At 32.8% G+C, this 19,102-nt stretch overlaps 1 protein-coding gene and 1 pseudogene across 1 annotated transcript; one reads left to right on the forward strand and one right to left on the reverse strand.

The window, feature by feature from the left end:
* Positions 1–3,862: 3,862 nt before the first annotated feature.
* On the forward strand, positions 3,863–9,005 carry LOC140893294 (terpene synthase 10-like; annotated as a pseudogene).
* A 4,278-nt stretch (positions 9,006–13,283) lies between these two features.
* On the reverse strand, positions 13,284–14,616 carry LOC140889698 (uncharacterized). Its single transcript, XM_073297421.1, has 3 exons — positions 14,475–14,616; positions 13,542–14,360; positions 13,284–13,456 (listed from the first exon to the last, which is right to left on the reverse strand). Exons 1-3 carry the CDS (start codon positions 14,614–14,616, stop codon positions 13,284–13,286), a joined length of 1,134 nt encoding a protein of 377 aa, XP_073153522.1.
* Between the last annotated feature and the right edge of the window lie 4,486 nt (positions 14,617–19,102).

A 19,102-nucleotide genomic window follows, 5' to 3' on the forward strand; every position in this document is an offset into this window, starting at 1 on the left:
TTCATCGTATGTTGATTGAATGTTTGAAAGATCTATAAGATCGCTTGATTGACGATGAAAAAAGATGATGTGTTTGATATTATAAAACAGTGATACACAATAATGACGTATATGTATGTATTTTTAAATCTAGTAGATATTGATGGTTTAAATAGTATATTACAAATCAATATTTCTAGAAGAGCTAAAGAGCTCCAGAAGTATCATTGATACAAATACTTTCAGAGTTTGGCATAATGGGTTAAATTGAGCATTCAAATTATATAAATAGTTGAAAAACTATTGATAGTGTACAAAGATGTTATTGAATAAGCCAAAAGTTTTTGGATCGATAAATATGAAGTTTTTTTAATCAAAGATCCAGAAGATTTTATGAATTTTCTCTTCTCTCATGAATTTTCTCTACTCGTCTCTCTTGATCAAAAAAGAGGATATGCATATCAATTTTATTATTATAAATACGTTGGTTTAGTTGATTTATTTTGCCTCCAATCAACTACTAAATCATGGAAATAAATGCGTCATAGTTGGGGATATCTGAAATATATATTATGTCAAATGATTATGTATTGAAAGTTAATATTTGTGCGAAAAATGTACTACATAAATCTCTTAAAGAGATTGTAAATATGTTGGAAATAAATTAGATCTTATGATCAATTATTTTGAGCAATGAGATTTTTTGACGCAAAATTCTCATTTGTTATTTTTGTAAAACAATGTTTCCAACATTGAAGGGTAGAAAATAGAAGCTACAAGAATAATTTTTGAGATCGATCCCAGTGAAATACAAAGTGAACATGACGTTCGAAGTTTAAATCTCAAAATATATTATTTGATCTTGATATAAGATCTTTTATACTATTTAGCTTCATTTATGTTCAAGTTGAACAATATATATAAATCGTCTTTAGTGACGAAGAACCTCTTTAAAGAAAATGAGTGAATATCTCAATGTGACAGGAATAATGGAGGCTGGTCGTTATGAAAGACATCGATGTCCTGCAGAACCATATCTTATATTACTTGCAAGTAAATGAAAAAAATGCTAGAAGCATGAACGACCAATTATTTCAATGAATCCAATTTGGATTATGTTATTCTTGAAGAATAACAAGTATATAAAAGATGAGATTTCACAAGTTATTTGGGATCGAAATGATATAATCATTCGTGTGTTTTTCTATTATGCAAAATGATGATTATTTTGAACTACAATTTGTAGAGATTGTCAATAACAAATGATTGACAAATGACACGTGACATATGAGCAAATATTAGCAAAGTTTCTCAAAATATTTGATGTGGATTATGAGAAAATATTTGCACTTGTCATGAATGCACTGATTTGACGGTGATATATTTAGAAATATCCTCGAAGGATTTGATGCTCAAAATATTGTTTTTGTCAACTTGAAGAAAAAGAAAAGATATTTGGTCTTGAAATACCATAGCTATGACAAAATCAGCATCTGAATCAATTTTTGGCAAATAAGTGCACAATATTGAAATAAGATGAGTTAATAATTTCAAGTGATGCTTGCAAGAGGGTGAACAATCAAAGTTTTACTCTTTTCCCTTGTATATGATTTTTTTGACGTGATTTTTCATAACAAGGTTTTTAATGAGGCAATTAACAAGTATCGCGAGATGCCGTACTCTTTTTCCTTCATTAGGATTTTGCCCAACTGGGTTTTTCCTGATAAGGTTTTAACGAGGCGCATCTATCGTCGGGAAGACATCCAAAGAAAGTATATGTTGTTGTACTCTTTTTTCTTTGTTCAGATTTTTTCCACCGGGTTTTACTGTCAAGGTTTTAACGAGGCAGCACTTGAGTCGTGATGAAGTTCCCAAACATCCATCTTGCCAAATGGAGATTTTGAAGAATCAGTTGCTTGTGCAAATAATAATATAAGGAAGTGTTATAAATTTATTATTATTATAGATGATTATTTTTCTCTAGATAGATTTGGAAGATTTGTAATCAAGATAAATATGTCAAGATAATATTTGTATATATTTGTATCTTGTAATCTTTTCCTATAAATAAGGTGATTGAGTTCAATAATAATTGCACCTGAGTATTGACTCATATGATTGTCTCTTCTCTCAATTCTCTCTACTCATCTCTCTATTTCTATTATGATTTATAACAAAACACATGATTTTTTTTTTAATTTATTGGGTAAAATCTAAATTTCATGTTTCATGGTTTAATTTGGAAAATTATATTTATTTTATTTTTAATTATATTTGGGTACTCAATCCGGTAAAACTTTTCGTACTCAATACCCAACTCGACTTATAAAACTCTAGTTGGTTAGGGTAACACCCAAGACATGCATGGCTCCATGCCCAATGAAGGGTCAAGATCCACCGGGTGAAGAACATTTGGTGGAGCATATAATGTTCCTACCCAAACCTAATTTTTTTAAAAAATAACCTAACTCGATTGCACTTGTACCCGAATGTCTACCCCGATTTGAAGGTACACTTTTCAAAAAATAGGCATGCAATGTTTTGTGACTAGTTAGTTATGAAAACCGTCTCACATGGATTATTTATGTGGCTTGGTTCTTATCCATTTCAACGAAACCATGTTTAGATGGTTTGCTTCTTATCCATTTCAACGAAACCATGTTTAGACAGTTCGGTTCTAATCCCCTTATCCAAAAACCAATATAAAGAAAATGTGCTAGGCCGCCCAGACGTGGCAATGCAATAATATATTAATATGTATGCATCTTTGTAGTTTGACATTTTTTCTCTTATATTAAATAAAAATTTTGCTTAAATTCTTTATTTATTTAATTTAAAATTAACTTAATTTAATTAATAATAATTATCATATATTATTTTCTTTTTTGTTAAAAAAAATCCTCTTTTAAAAAATTTTATAATTAATTAATAAATATTTTTAATCTCAATATAAATTTTTGAATCTTTAATTCATCACATTAGTGCTGAAAATACCATGAAAAATCATCGGCATAACATGAAATATAATTAGCATTAAAAAAATTTTGAATTAAAAATAATGTATATGCATGCATCGCTTGTAAGGGACACTAATTTATCATATATTAACTAAGATATCACGATAAAATAATATCTAAAAATAAATATAAAAATAAAGAGAACGGTCACAAATACATGTTCTTTATTTTTATTAATACTGAAATTTGGAAGAAAAAAAAAATCAAAGAGAAAAAATTGAAATTTAAATATTTTTATTAGTATCATTTTTATAGTTTTGTTACTTGGATGTAATATTACTGTGATATTTTTATGTAATTTTGTGATATTTTTTTATTAATGTTTATATTTGCATTGTAACATATTATAAAAGTTTCAAGTAACGGAAAAAAGTAAGTTCAATAATTTTAGGGACAACTTCAATAAATCATGGAGTTAGTATTTCATTTAAACCTAAAACACATGATTTTTTTTTAATTTATTGGGTAAAATCTAAATTTCATGTTGCATGGTTTAATTTGGAAAATTATATTTATTTTATTTTTAATTATATGTGGGTACTCGATAGGGTAAAACTTTTCGTATCCAATACCCGACTCGACTTATAAAACTCTAGTTGGTTCCGGTAACACCCAAGACATGCATGGCTCCATACCCCAATATTGGGTGAAGAACACTCGGTGGAGCATATAATGTTCCTACCCAAACCTAATTTTTTTTTAAAAAAATAACCTAACTCGATTGCACTTGTACCCGAATGTTTACCCCGATTTGAAGTTACAATTTTCAAAAAATAGGCATGCAATGTTTTGTGAGTAGTTAGTTATCCTTAAGTACTAGAAACCATCCATCCCCCACCCCCACCCCCCAATCTTGCTTCTAACAATATAAAGCACCCCGACTCCCAGAAAGAGGAGAAAAATTATAGAAGCTAATTAAATAGATAATCAATGTCTATAATTCGTTTAATGCCCGCGGCAATGATTTTTCGGATTAAACCCACGAAAAAACTCACAACTTTTGACAGGAAATTAGTAGCTTCAAAAATGTTCTCATCTTCTTCAAACCATACCCCTGTTTCTTGTGATGCACCATTGAATCGGCGCTCCGCAAATTACAAGCCTTCCTTATGGGATTTCAATTTTGTGCAGTCATTGAACAGCGAATACCTGGTAATAATTATTAACTTGTATTTTTTTATGTATCATTAAACTCAATCCTAACAAATGAGTTATTAGCTACATCCAACGTCCCATGTGCTGCCGTATAGAACTGATCATCAACATTATTCAGGCCTAATATGTTAGATCCCCCCAGAGTCATGCGATCTCGTGACCAATTTATTTACTTGCTTAAATGTGTAGGTACATGAAGATAAAAATAAATACAAAAATATGAAAAACAACAAATTTGAACTTATAACTATGATTTTTTACGATTTTTATCCTCTGTATTATCAAAATTTTAATAATTTTGTTCTAGAACATTACTAGTATATATATATAAACTGTTTTTATAGTTAGGCTATATATATATGGGAAAATTATTTTTTTGGTCATGTATGTTTGTCACTTTGCGATTTCAGTCCTTTATATTTTCAGATTTCAGTTTTAGTCCGCTATCTTTATTTTTTTGTCAATTTTAGTTCTTTTTCCGATGTGGCGCTGACGTGGCACCAATTCAATACTGATTTGGAGATGACGTGTACAGTGCCACGTAACCATTTCAAATAAAAAGGACCGAAATTGCCAAAAATCGGAACATGCAGGACTAAAACTGAAATATAAAATATAAAGGACCAAAATCGCAAAGTAACAAACATATAGGACCAAATTTGCAGTTTTTCATATATATATTGATAAATGATCATATGATATGTTATGTCATATCAAGTTTGGCCACCCGGCCCAACACCAACCTAGCTCGTGCACGCGCGGATGTCGAGTCGAGTTCTAGTTTCATATTTTGTTGGCTCATTACTAATATATGATCGAGTGGTTGTCGTTAATATTCTTTAGGATGAGAGGTTCACGATGAGAGTCTGTGAACTAAGGCAGCGAGTGAATATAATGCTGAAGGATGAAAATATATTGGTCGTTCATCAGTTGGAACTAATCGATGATTTACAAAAAATGGAAATATGTTACCATTTTGAGGAAGAAATCAAGAAAGTTTTGACATCCATTTATAACACAAGATATGAGTCCAAGAAAACTGAGGATTTGTACTCCATGGCTCTTCAGTTCAGACTCCTAAGGCAACATGGTTTTCTTCTCTTTCAAGGTAAATTTCTGTTTTGTGAGCACCGCATTTGGGCAACAGAGGATGTGGCAGCCATGTAAATATTTTGAACAAAACAATTTATATAAAACTTTACACCTTTTATTTGGTTTTTTTTATGAGTACAAAAAACATTTTAGTGCATGAACTTTTGATTAAATGGTAATTGATACATAAATATTTGAAAATGGCTCAATTAGCATATATATTAATTTAGTTTCAATTTTTTATAAAACTTAGCCTAAATACCTATTTTACCCTTATAAAAAACTATAAATTTAAATTTGTTTTGTTAAACTGTGGCCGAATTTTTATAGGGGCGGTTTTGACATAACTAATATATTAATTAATTTTTGTAATCATACTTATTACTTATTTGGATATGTATGTTTAATTTCAATTCAACAATAATTGTCTTTACTTGAGTTTTTTGTTAGATTTAATGAAATTTTCAATTATTTAAAATATATATTTATCATTATTACTATTTATTTGAACGTTTTTCAAACACACAAAAAATAATACGTAAATAATTTTAAATAAATAAATTGATAAAATAAAATAAAATATATATTTTGAATTTTTTTAATATTTTAAAATCAATTTTCAATTCCTACATGTTTTTAACTCAATTTTTTTTATAGATTAATTGAAATTTTTTATTAATTTTTATTTTTATCATAATTACTAGTTATTTAAATTATTTTTAAAAAATAAATCATAAAAAATTGTAAGGTATACATAAATAAAAGTTTAATAAATAAACATATTTAATTATTTTTATATTAATCAAATTTATTTATTTAAAATTATTTAAATATTATATATATGACTCAATGCACATTATCTAAATATAATTAATTCTATAAAAATTTTAATATAAGTGATTAGGGGTAAAATATTTATCTAAGCTTATTTCTTAAAAAAAATTACAATAATTGGAAATTGGTGTACCAATTGAGACATTAATAAAAATTCCTGTACTAATTTTCTATTAAAATTTCATTTATCAAAATAATTTCTACAATTTTTAATAATAATTTAATTGGTTAAATTTGGTGTTGAACCTTTTTTTTTCCCAAATGTGCTGACGAGACTCTATATCAACGCTTCAAGTCTTCAACATAAAAGGAATAAAAGTAGAAAATATGCTAATTTGTTTTATTCAAACGAAATTCGGGGGAAAATTTATTAAAATTTTGGGGAAATATTTTTTATTGAATCAGTAACTTGTTCCATTTTGGGTTTTAGTTCACTAAGTTTTCAAATTTTTGTTTTCGTACACTAACTTTTAATTTTCTGTTATTTTAGTTTAATTGTTGATGTGTCGCTGGAAAAATATGGTTTGGTTTTGGAAAATAATGACGTGGCTTTAGAAAATGCTGACTTGTCAAACTGCCACATTAACAGTTGAACAAAAATAGCTGAAATTGAAAGTTAGTGTATCAAAACTAAACTTTGAAATTTTAAATAAGCAAAACTAAAAAATGAAAAAGTTAATTATGGAGCAAAATAATCGTTTTCCCTAAAATTTTTGAGGCTGGAATCGAACCAAAACTTTCAATAAATCTAATTTGAGCTGAGTCAAGCATTGAAATTTTTTTCATATTTGGATCATTTACTTAACCCTAATTAATTGCCACAACATGTTCTCAAAGTGTTTGCCCTAAATAAATGTTGATGAACTGCAGAGATATTCGATTGTTTCAAGAATGAGGAAGGTGATTTCAAGCCATGTCTTGGGGAAGATACCAAGGGATTGCTTCAATTGTATGAAGCTTCTCACTTGTTGACAGAAGGCGAAGAGACCTTGGAGGCAGCAAAAGAATTCGCTACCTTTTTTCTGCGCAAAAATCTTGAAGAGGGAACTGTTGTAGTACTCGAAGAATCGGTTCGCCATTCTTTGGAAATGCCACTTCATTGGAGGGTTCCAAGGTCAAATGCAAGATGGTTCATAGAGGAATACGGAAGGAGACCAGATATGAACCCTCTTTTGCTTGAGTTTGCGAAATTGGATTTCAATATTGTTCAAGCAACACACCAGCAAGAACTCAAGCATATTTCAAGGTACATGCATGATACTTCAACTACTAGATTCATTTGTAGAATTGTGTAAAAAATGACTCAATCTTTATTGATCACTCAAGAGGTATAAATACAATTTACAATCCTAGAATATTGTAAAGATAGATACAAAATAACCAACTAATCTTAGATATGAAATACAAGTAAAAAGATCACAATCTGATCTATGAATAAGGAAACAAATCATAAGAGATAATTACAAGAGTATAAAATATTCTAATATCATTGACTTGAATGTTTTAAGTATCAGCTTCGGATAATTACATACAAATGATTTTCATAGGAACCCTATTTTGCCTGAGTTTGCTCTATTTTGTAAACAACTTTTTGGCTCAGCATGCTAGCTAGCTTGCTCTCTCGGACTCTCCAAATCCTTTCCATACTTGATATTTTCTCACTGATATATTTAGTTCATGTAATGTAGGAAATTTTAGCTATTGGCCTTTTTCACAGGTGGTGGAAGAGTGCAGGGCTTGCTGAAAAGTTTCCTTTCGCGAGGGATAGACTTGTGGAGTGTTACTTTGGAATATCGGTTGGCTCCCCGGCCCGCAGAATGGATACTCAAGAATTAATATTGCTAAGTTTAATTCGTTGATAACAATTATAGATGATATATTTGACGTGTATGGTACCTTGGAGGAATTACAGCTCTTGCATGATGTTATTTAAAGGTTGGGACTCCAACTTCAGTCAACTGATCATATCTTTATCGTTTACATACTCTTTTTCTTCTCTTAAAACGATCATACACTTAGTTAAATTGATTTAAATTTGATGTTTGTTAATCTTTTCTCAGATGGGATATTGGAAGTATGAACCAACTGCCTGAATACATGCAAATGTGCTATCTAGCACTCAATGATTTGGTTGATGAAATAGCCTATCATGTTCTAAAAGAACAAGGACTTGTCATCATTCCTCACATAAGAAATCTGGTGAGATTTATTACCTTTAATATCTTTGTCTTAATGTGTGAACAAATATGCATGATATTAAGAACAGTTTAATTTTGATATCCCTTCAGTGGAAAGATTTAGTCAAAGTATATCTACAAGAGGCGAAATGGTACGCCAACGGTTATACACCGAGCTTGGATGAATACATAAACATTGCTTCGATTTCAATAGGCAGTCCGTTGATGCTTAGCTCTGCCTTATTCCTAAAGCCAAATCCAACACATAAGGAGGCTACTCAAATTTTAATGGAACACAATGATTTGATCCGATGGTCGGGAATCATTTTTCGACTCTCCAATGATTTAGGAACATCAAAGGTGCGGTAGCTTGCAACTATATATATCCTTTCTTGATCCTCAGCACTTTTCAGGATTCTACTCATTTTCTATTTTTATATGACCTGACTAGGAGGAGATGGAAAGAGGCGATATACCAAAATCGATCGAATGTTACATGAATCAAAGTGGTGCGTCCAAAGAAGAGGCAGAAGAACATGTGAGGGGTTTGATACACAGCGCCTGGAAAAAGATGAACCAGAACTTGCACCATAAAGATTATTGTGAATTTGCGCGCATATTTGCGAAAAGTGGTGTGGATTTAAGTAGAATGTCGATGTATATGTATGAGAATGGAGATGGGCATGGAAATCAGAACCCTCAAATCAAGAATCGTATTTCGAATTTGCTCTTCGAGCTTTTCATCGTGTAGATGCATGAACTTGCATGTGTTTCATTCATGCTAGTGGCACGCATCACATGCATGTTTATAACGCTGGTCGGTAATTATCAAAACATAATGATTTTAATTATTTTGTCTGTATTTCTTTTTATCATGTAGTAGCCATCCAAAAATTTAAAATAATGGATCTGATCTTGTGAGATGAACGAATCAACCTCACTCATATTTACAATAAAAATTTGGATAATGCTACGTGTACACAGAGTCTTACACGTAGGGTTACACATGTGAATTAAAATTACATGATTATCCTACATGCATTTTTGAAAGATTTTTTTCCAAATAAAGTGCAAGGATAATCATGTAATTTTAAGTATCATGTGTATCCAAACGTGTAAGACTTTGTGTACACGTAGCATTACCCTAAAAATTTATCTGTCAGATCTTCTCAGAGTTTTTGTGAATTTAAAAATACAAATAAAGATAAGATTGAACATAAAAATATTGATAAAAGGTCATTTTAAGAAATTTTTTTATTAAATAAATTATAACGAGGGTGTGTAGTTGTAATTTTAAATAAGATTTCACCAAATGATTTAGAAGTTGATTAGTATAGTTGGTCCCTTTATAATAATAGCTAGTATTTCGCCGCATAGTCTGTTTTTTTTAACGAAAAAAAAGGTGAAAACACAAATTATAAAATTTTAAGAAATGAAAAAAAAAACAGTGTTTTTCTTAAACAAATAGTCACAAAAAACGCATTAACTCATCATATTTATAAAGTGAGTGATATTTTTATAAATAAAAACATATCAAATGACACAAAGTGAGTGTCATTTTTGTAAATAAGAAAACACCTAATGACTAAAAAAAATGATGTCATATAAAACGAGTAATTAATGTGTCTTATAATTTTTGTTTTTTTTTTGGGGATTAAGTTAAGATAAAATTGTGTTGAGAATTAAGTTTTGGTGTTTATGAAAAATAAACTGATAGGATAAACTTATGGAATAAATTGATGCGAGCCAAATTGGTACGAGCTAAACTGATGTGAGCTAAATTGAAGATAAATTATAGGACTAAATTGTCTCGAAAATAAAAGTGCGATTTTAAGATTAAAATTGTCTAACCGAGTTTTAAGGGAAAGAGCGACTTTATGAAGAAAAGCGCTAAACTGAAAAGCACGATTTTAAGCTAGCTAAACTGATCCCTTCGAAGATCAATTACTAGACTGAAGATACTAAGCTGAGTCATCAACTGTTATCGCAAAAACTTTACCAATGTAGTATATTGATCTTTTCGTATATTGAGAAAGTGGAGAAATCATGATAGATATCTGATATGATATCAAATATCTATAAATATCATTGAAGAAATTGATCTCATGTCAAAATATATCAATATTAACATATTGATAAAAGGATGCAAGATTGCATCAATATTAAAATATTGATTAAAAAAATGCAATATTTGATCATATTCATAAATAATATTAATATAAGATCCAAGATTTGGAAATATTCTTAAAGAATATAATTTAATACCCTTTTGGTTGTTGAGGATCTTATGATTTGAGAAATTTAGTACAATTTCTCAAAAAATATCGATATATGATCTCAAAGCGTTTGCCCTAAATAAATGTTGATGAACCGCAGAGATATTCTATTGTTTCAAGAATGAGGAAGGTGATTTCAAGCCATGTCTTGGGGAAGATACCAAGGGATTGCTTCAATTGTATGAAGCTTCTCACTTGTTGACAGAAGGCGAAGAGACCTTGGAGGCAGCAAAAGAATTCGCTACCTTTTTTCTGCGCAAAAATCTTGAAGAGGGCACTGTTGGAGTACTCGACGAATCGGTTCGCCATTCTTTGGAAATGCCACTTCATTGGAGGGTTCCAAAGCCAAATGCAAGATGGTTCATAGAGGAATATGGAAGGAGACCAAATATGAACCCCTATTTTGCTCGAGTTTGCGAAATTGAATTTTAATATTGTTCAAGCAACACACCAACAAGAACTCAAGCATGTTTCAAGGTACATTAATATATATGCACTAGTACTAGTTTCATTCACTTTAATCGTGTTCCAAGAATCGGCTTCAGATGATTACATTTACATGATTTTCATGTTCAAGAAACCCTGCTTTGCTTGAGTTTGGCTCGATTAGTTAGTTAATATATATCACTCGTGTCAAGTTTTGGTCAAACCATTGATGAACAACTTATTGGCTCAGCATGAAAATGCTAGCTAGCTAGCTAGCTTGCTCTCTCCCAAATCATGTCCATATATACTTGATTTTTCTCTATGATATATTGAGTTTATGCAATGAACACGTAGGATATTTTAGCTATATATTGACCTTTCTCAAAGGTGGTGGAAGAGTACTGGGCTTGCTAAAAAGATGCCTTTCGCGAGGGATAGACTTGTGGAGTGTAATGTTTGGAGCATCGGTTTGCTCCCCGGCCCGCAAAATGGATACCCAAGGATTAATCTTGCTAAGGTTAATTCGTTCTTAACAATTATTGATGATATATTTGACTTGTATGGTACCTTGGAGGAACTACAACTCTTGCATGATGTTATTCATTCATACTCTTTTTTTTCTCTCTTAAAAGTTAAAACATTAATCATACGCGTAGTTTTATATATGTTAATCATTTTTCAGATGGGATATTGAAAGTATGAACCAACTTTCCAACTACATGCAAATGTGTTATCTAGCACTTGATGATTTGATAGATGAAACAGCCTATCATGTTCTCAAAGAACAAGGGCTTGTCATCATTCCTCATCTAAGAAAATTGGTATATAGGATTTATCAACTTTCTCTGAATGTGTACGTGCAGTACCTATGCATGATAATTTTATAACACGAGAAACTTTAATTTTGATATCTTTACAGTGGAAAAATCTAAGCAAATTATTTCTACAAGAGGTGAAATGGTTCACCAACTGTTATGTGCCAAGCTTTGATGAATACATAAACATGGGCTGGATTTCGGTAGGTTGTCAGTTAATGCTGGGTTGTGCCTTTCTCCTGAAGACAAATAAAATCTGCTCAAATATTATTCGAACACAACGATAAGACTCGATGGCCGGGAACCATTTTTCGGCTCACCAATGATCTGGGAACGTCCAATGTAAGGATGCATTTATATCAATTATATATACACTAATTTCTTCATGATTCAATATATATATATATATATATATGTGATATAATTAACTATGTAAGGGAATAGGGGTTGCACATAAACTGTTTGAGGTATTGTCACAAGGTGTTGACAACACCTACAATAACACCTTGAGTAATTTGCAGCGAAATATAATTAAAACGTAAATAAAATAAACAAGCAACCAAATAAATAGACTCAGATAAATGAGCAAGAGTATAAAATACTCTTGCAACGCCTCAGGGCAAAACTTCACTAAAAAATAATTCAAAGAGTTTTACAAACCCTAAAAGTAGTTATTATTGTAAAATTCAATTTCTCAAAACAAGTGAGAAAATAAAGAGTAAAAGTTCTCCTAAAACATTCTATATGAAATAGAATAATGAAAACGAAGTAAGACAATAACACTCTTCGATCAACAATCTTCGAGTGTTCTTCACGGCTTCAAGCAATCACGATCGAGACAAGTCTTCAGAAGATCTTCAGTTCTCTCGTATGTATCTGTTCATCAATTTATTTGTCTCTCTCCAATATATAGACTAGAATCCTTCCTTGTAGGTGTTTCCTTGTAGACATAGGATTTTCTAGATCTTGTTCCTTTTTGATCAAGTCAAATCTACATAATAATGAAATTAAATCATTAGAGATAAGATAATAAATATTATGATAAACTTAATCATATCTCAAATCAAGTTATTCAAGGAAATGAATAACTTATATAAAATTACTTCATGTCCAAGAAAGGAAAAAGATATTAAATAAATTCTTTTCAAACTAGGATGATTTTAAGGAATAAAATATTCCTTTCAATCTCCTCCTTTTTGCCTTTCTGGACAAAATACATTTAACTCACATACATATCAACTAAAACTCCCCCTTAATCAAAACTCCCCCTGAATAGATTCTCCCCCTAAGTATATCCAGAGGTGTTGTCACAAGATGTTGGCAACATCTAGCTATGACACCTTAAATCAGAAATCATAAGAGCAAGGAGAAACACAAACAAGAAATCATATCAGAGTTAACACCACAAAAAAACAGTTTTGATTAGGATCAGAGAATAAAAACAATACTAAACAAAAAATAAAAAAAAATCATAACTAAACTAGCAAAACCAAAAAAAAACTAAAACTAAGATTAAAATTGATTGCTCTCAGATTCTGTTTCTTCTACTTCACTTCCTTCTCTCCCTTTTTGTTCAGAAGGGCCAGCTCCGCTTAGTACTGATTCATAGTGAGCCTTTAACCCTTCATAATAGGCTAGGTCAGCCTTTTCTTGTGCAATCTTCTGCTCAACATGCACCAATTGAGCTTGTATGAATGCAGGATCAACATCATGAGCACTAAAGGAGGGGTGGTACAAAAATAGCAGTGGTAGAGGAGGTGTTGGCAGCACCTGCCACAACACCTGCGGCATCAGCTGACTCAGACCAAGAAAGGTCTATCTTCCGATTTCCTTTGAGCAATGCAGGTGCGATCTTTAGCAACTCCCCTAGAGCAATAAGTGCTACATCATCATCCTTCTCAATCTCCTGAGAGAGCAGCATAGAATAGATGAGTGATGGATAAGGCAGCTTCAGTATAGGTTGAGCACCATATGCAAAAGCCATGACTGTGTCAAACACAACTCGGCCAAAATTGAAAGCAATTCCAGTACCAATAGCATACAAGACAAGGGCTTGATGCTTGGTAACCACACTGGAATTTTCGGATGGAGTCCAAGTCTTCACGGCAGTTTTATGGAGGACGGAGTAAAAAGAAGTGAGCTTGGCTACTGGAAATTTCTTAGGATGAGCTGGGTAAATAGTGACATGTCCACCAGTGATGACAGATGTCATCTCATCCATGGTAGGCAGAGCATCATCATCAGAGGCAGGAGTCTGGAGAAATCCATTTATAATGATAGGGCTGAAAGAGAATATCTGCCCACGCACATAAACTTTTCCATACTTCATGTATCTAGGATCCTTCACAGCTTCAGTGAGATTGCAGTAGAACTCACGCACTAGTTCTCTGCAATAAGGACCAGCAGTAGTAACAGTAGACAGTATGTTCCTTACCTCGAAAAATCTCACCATGTTCTGAGCTCCATAGCTCTCAACATCAATGTTATGCTCCTCCAGAAATTCTCGATCAGCATAATTCTCCCAGCAATCAGAAATCTCCTTGGAGTAAAAAGCAGATGAATTGGACGAGTTTACCTGGTATTCTTTGCCTAAGGTGTTGTCCAGGGTGTCGGCAACACCTTCCTCAGCACCTTCCTCTTCTTCTTCAGAGTCATCAGAATCCGACTCTTCTTCCAACTCTTTCTCAGCATCTGAATCTTCACTCGAATCAGAGCTGGAATTCTCAGAAGGTTGTGGGCGGTTGTCAGCAAATTTTGCGAGCATCTCCTCGTTTGGTTCATCTTCAGATTCTGGGACAGGAGCAGTAGCAGTGGATGTAGGCTTCTTGCCTTTAGACTTCTTCATTTTAGCCATGAACTGGGCTATTGGAATTTCTTATTCATCGGACAGAACAGGAGGAACAGTAGATGTCTCCTCAACAGTAGGTACAGATGCAGGTGCATCTGTCTCAACAGCAGTAGCAGCAACAAGTGGAGTTCCTGATTCAGTAGACTCACTCTCAGAGGAATCACTTGATGATTTACTTTCAGCGGCAAAAGGAACCGGAATAGCTTCTCCAGACGGTTCCTGGGTACTTGAATTTCCCCTTTTTCGGTGTACAAGCTTGAAATCTTCATCAGAGCTCTCATCCCCAGAGGTGAATTCAGTGTCCACCAGAGATGGTCTTGATGGTTGTCCTTTTCCACGGAACCGTTTGGAGGCAGTGTAATCTGGGTTGTATCCAGCTTGTCTCTTGGATCGGCGAGTTAAGGGTTTCGTGGGAAACACCTTATTCACCATGCTCATGTCTGGTAAATTCGCTACATCGATGGCATTGCCAGGCTCTCTTGGAGCGATGGAGTCCAGAGGCACAGGTTCCTCGGCAACAGGAATGATTGCTTGCTCAACCACAAGGTGTGGTGATGTAGGTGCTGTGACACCTTCCGCAGCATCTTCCGTATATCCCATCTCAGAACGAATATCGTGTGAATCAAAACCCTTTCCTGCCATTAGAATATGAAAGAATGAAGGACACAGAAATTTTGAGCAATTTTGAAAATCGAGAGAACAAATAATACACTAGAGCGATACGAAACAAGGAAGTAGAATATTTCCTTAAACAGATAAGAACACAAATATATTAGGCACAAAATCTTTTCATATTCTAGCTCGGATTCAGAGTAGGCCCCAACGGTAACAAAATCCCCAACGGTAACTCTTCAAAAACGGTAACAAATCCGATTTAAAATAGGCAATAAATCCCTTGAATTTCCCCGACAATCTAGGCCCAAATATTTCACCGAATATTACCAAAATTAACTCCTCATCAGAATATAACACCACTGTAACAAAATCCAATCACTTTGAAATTCAAAAATTCAGAGGATAGGGCAAAAATCGAAATTTTTATTTGATCAGAATTTGTAACATTTTGGCCAAATATATTCACAAATATGCATGCCCTAATTATGTCCAAAAACAGAGTGAGACATAAGAATAAAATGAAATTTTATGCACAAATAAATGTTGACAAGTGAGGTGTTATCCACGATGTTGGCAACATCTCCCAGCAACACTTCAGGATTCAGAAAAATTATTATATCCAATTCATTATTTTTGCAGAAGTGGTAGCCTGCACACTAAAGGAACGATCTTCAAATGGACCCCTTTAGGTAGCTTTTTCCATTTGCTTCTGATTATCAATCAAATTTGATGATTGATTCAAGTCAAGCTTCATCATTTTTTGTTCTTTTGTTATTCTGAATTTACAAAGTCACTTTTCACTTGGGACAAGATCATGGAATACACGAACGTTCCTCCACTACTTTGTGACTTAGTCAGAACTCTTCTTCAATTAATCCAATTAAACTGAAAACTATTTTGCAAAGAATCCTGAGTGAAAACTAGTCAATGGTTACAAAGTATCAAACACATCACAAAACAAAATGAATGCATGAATGCAGTATGCCTAGAATCTTAAAAATGCTCATGCATGAAAAGGTGTTGTCACAGGGTGTTGGCAATAAACCTGACAACATCTATGTGTTGTTTATAATGCACACATACTGAGAGACTTACTTAGACTGGAAAATCTCTCGAAATCCAAAGCTTTTGTGAATATATTAGCTAATTGGTTATTAGTTCCAACAAACTCAATTAAGATCATGATTTTCTCGACCAAATCTCGAATGAAGTGATGTCTAATGTCAATGTGTTTGGTTCGAGAGTGTTGTACTGGATTTTTGGATATATCAATGGCACTAGAATTATCACAGTACACAATTGGAATATCACTCTTAACACCATAATCATTTAGCATTTGATTCATCCAAAGGAGTTGAGAGCAACAACTACCAACAACAACATACTCAGACTCGGCAGTAGACAGTGAGACACAGTTTTGTTTCTTATTATACCAAGATACTAAGTTATTCCCCAAGTAGAAACATCCTCCCGAAGTGCTCTTTCGCTCATCTAAATCCCCAGCCCAATCAGCATCACTAAATCCTACCAAATTTGAATTGGTTTCTTTAGTGTACCACAAACCCAAATTCAAAGTCCCTGCCACATATTTCAGTATACATTTCATAGCTTTCAAATGAGTAACTTTTGGGTTAGAATGGTATCTAACACACAAACAAACACTATACATGATATCAGGTCTAGTAGCACTTAAATACAAAAGATTACCAATCATGCTTCTGTAGAGGGTGTTGTCAACACCTTCGGCAACATCCTACCTAGACAATTTTTTATTAGACCCCATAGTTGTGCGCATGTGTTTAGTGTTGTCATTCAGAAATTTCTTTACAAGATTTTTAGCATACTTGCTTTGACACAAAAATATACCATCATGCATGTAACGCCCCAAAAATTAATTATCGAATTAATTAGCAATTAAAATAATTATTGATTTAATGAAATAATTATTATTGCTAATGAGATTATAGAGTGTATTTATAAAATACACATATCAATTAATCAATGAATTTTACTATTTCTGGATATCTGGTATTATTTGGCATTTTGAAATAATTATTGAGATATCGAAATAAAAATAATTATTTATGCCAGATAAATTTAATTTGGGAAAATATTGACTGAGATGACTGGTCCGAGTCTAAGTTGGACTTAGAAATTAAATTGGAAATTTATGAGTTCAATTGACTGGTCAAAGCGTATAATTTCAGAAAAATGATGTTATTGATATTGGGTGCGTGTACCGGAAAATATCAGATTTAAGACTAATTTTTACCAGTTGGGTATCAAATAAATTGGTCCGAGACCCGAAATATCGGGTTACTATAAATAGAAAACTCACACTGAGAAAACACGGATCAAGATTTTTTCCCCAATTTTTCCCATTTTCTCGACTTTACTGTAGCAGTCGTAGTTTTTTTATTTTTCCGGCCGTTCACCGGAGATTGATCGAAGATCCGAACGGTCAGATTGTAGCCAATATCAAGATGAATCTATTGGTATAAGGAAATCAAAAATCCAACGGTTGGATCGCCGGGAAAGTGAGAATGAACGGACGAAATCTGCACATAATTTTCTCGGTACTGTTCATCGTCTTCTTCGATTTGATTTCACAATTTTGAGCTCGTTTTTGTTAGTTTTCGAGTTGCTAAATGATAGTAGATGATGGGTAGAACATTTCCCTAGCTTTTGGTAGATTATTTCGGCATATTTGGTGCAGATCGGAGTTTTTAAACCGCCACCGCCGCTGCCTTGTTTTTCTCCGATTGCCGCCGCGTCGGACCTCCGTTCCGATCATGGCTTATATCGTTGGAATCGTCTCATTGAGATCTACAACCATGCCAAAATTCATAATTTTTGGAGTTGATTTTCTCATCGCCGCCGCGTCGCCGCCGACCCCAAATTTTCCGGCGACCATCGACGTGTTACCCAATTTTGATCGTCTTGACGAGATGAATTCAAATATCCAAGTTTTGAGTCGAGATTCAAATAAGTAAGCGGTGAGAGCGCATTAAAGTTCGGAAATTTTTGGTCAAAGTTTGACCACAGTTGACTAAGGTTGACTTTTGACCATTATATGATTTTTCGCAGATTGAAAGCTAGTCGATGATAATTAGAGGCAGAAATCAGCAGTCTAAGGATTTGAGCTTTTTCAGATTGGAAAATTGAGGTATGAGCTGATGTGGATTTCGAAGGGAATGAATACTCGAGCGAGATTGAGGTTCTCGAGTTCCCGATTAAAATCACATACTTGCATGTTTATTTGATTATTTGATATTGACTGAGAATTTGACTGATTAATTGATTTTGATATTACTTAAAAGACATGATTTTGTTTATATGAAATTGTTTGAATTAATTGATGCATATATTCGAATTGAAAAGCATGAGTTTGCTTATTTGGAATTATTTCAATGATTTTTGATATTATATTCATGATTTTGAATATATGAATTAATGAGATGACATCTACGATATTTTGATGTCTGAATAAATAGAATTGTCGTTTTAATTTGATTTAATTGCATCTGTTTCATGTGCATTCATCTTGAGCCTAAATCCATTGATTTTGAAATGGGCTGAGTTGCCCCGATAGGATTTAGACGATTCGGGAGCTATATTTGAGTGGCCTAGGTTGTTGAGTTACGCCTAGCGACCCGAATACTCATTATAGTTGCTCGAAGTCTAGAGGATTGAGATACGTATTGCCACCCCAATCGGGAGCGTAGGTGAGTTGATACGATATCTTGTTCTCGGGATCCCAATCGAAGTATCGAGTCTCCCTTGATTATCCGATTTGATAATCTCGATTTTTAAGCACATGCATTTCATATTTATTTATCATCGAAGAATGTTTATGTTATAACATGAT

Source organism: Henckelia pumila, chromosome 3 (genome assembly GCF_033568475.1).
Source record: "Henckelia pumila isolate YLH828 chromosome 3, ASM3356847v2, whole genome shotgun sequence".
In the NCBI taxonomy this organism is placed as follows: Eukaryota; Viridiplantae; Streptophyta; class Magnoliopsida; order Lamiales; family Gesneriaceae; genus Henckelia; species Henckelia pumila.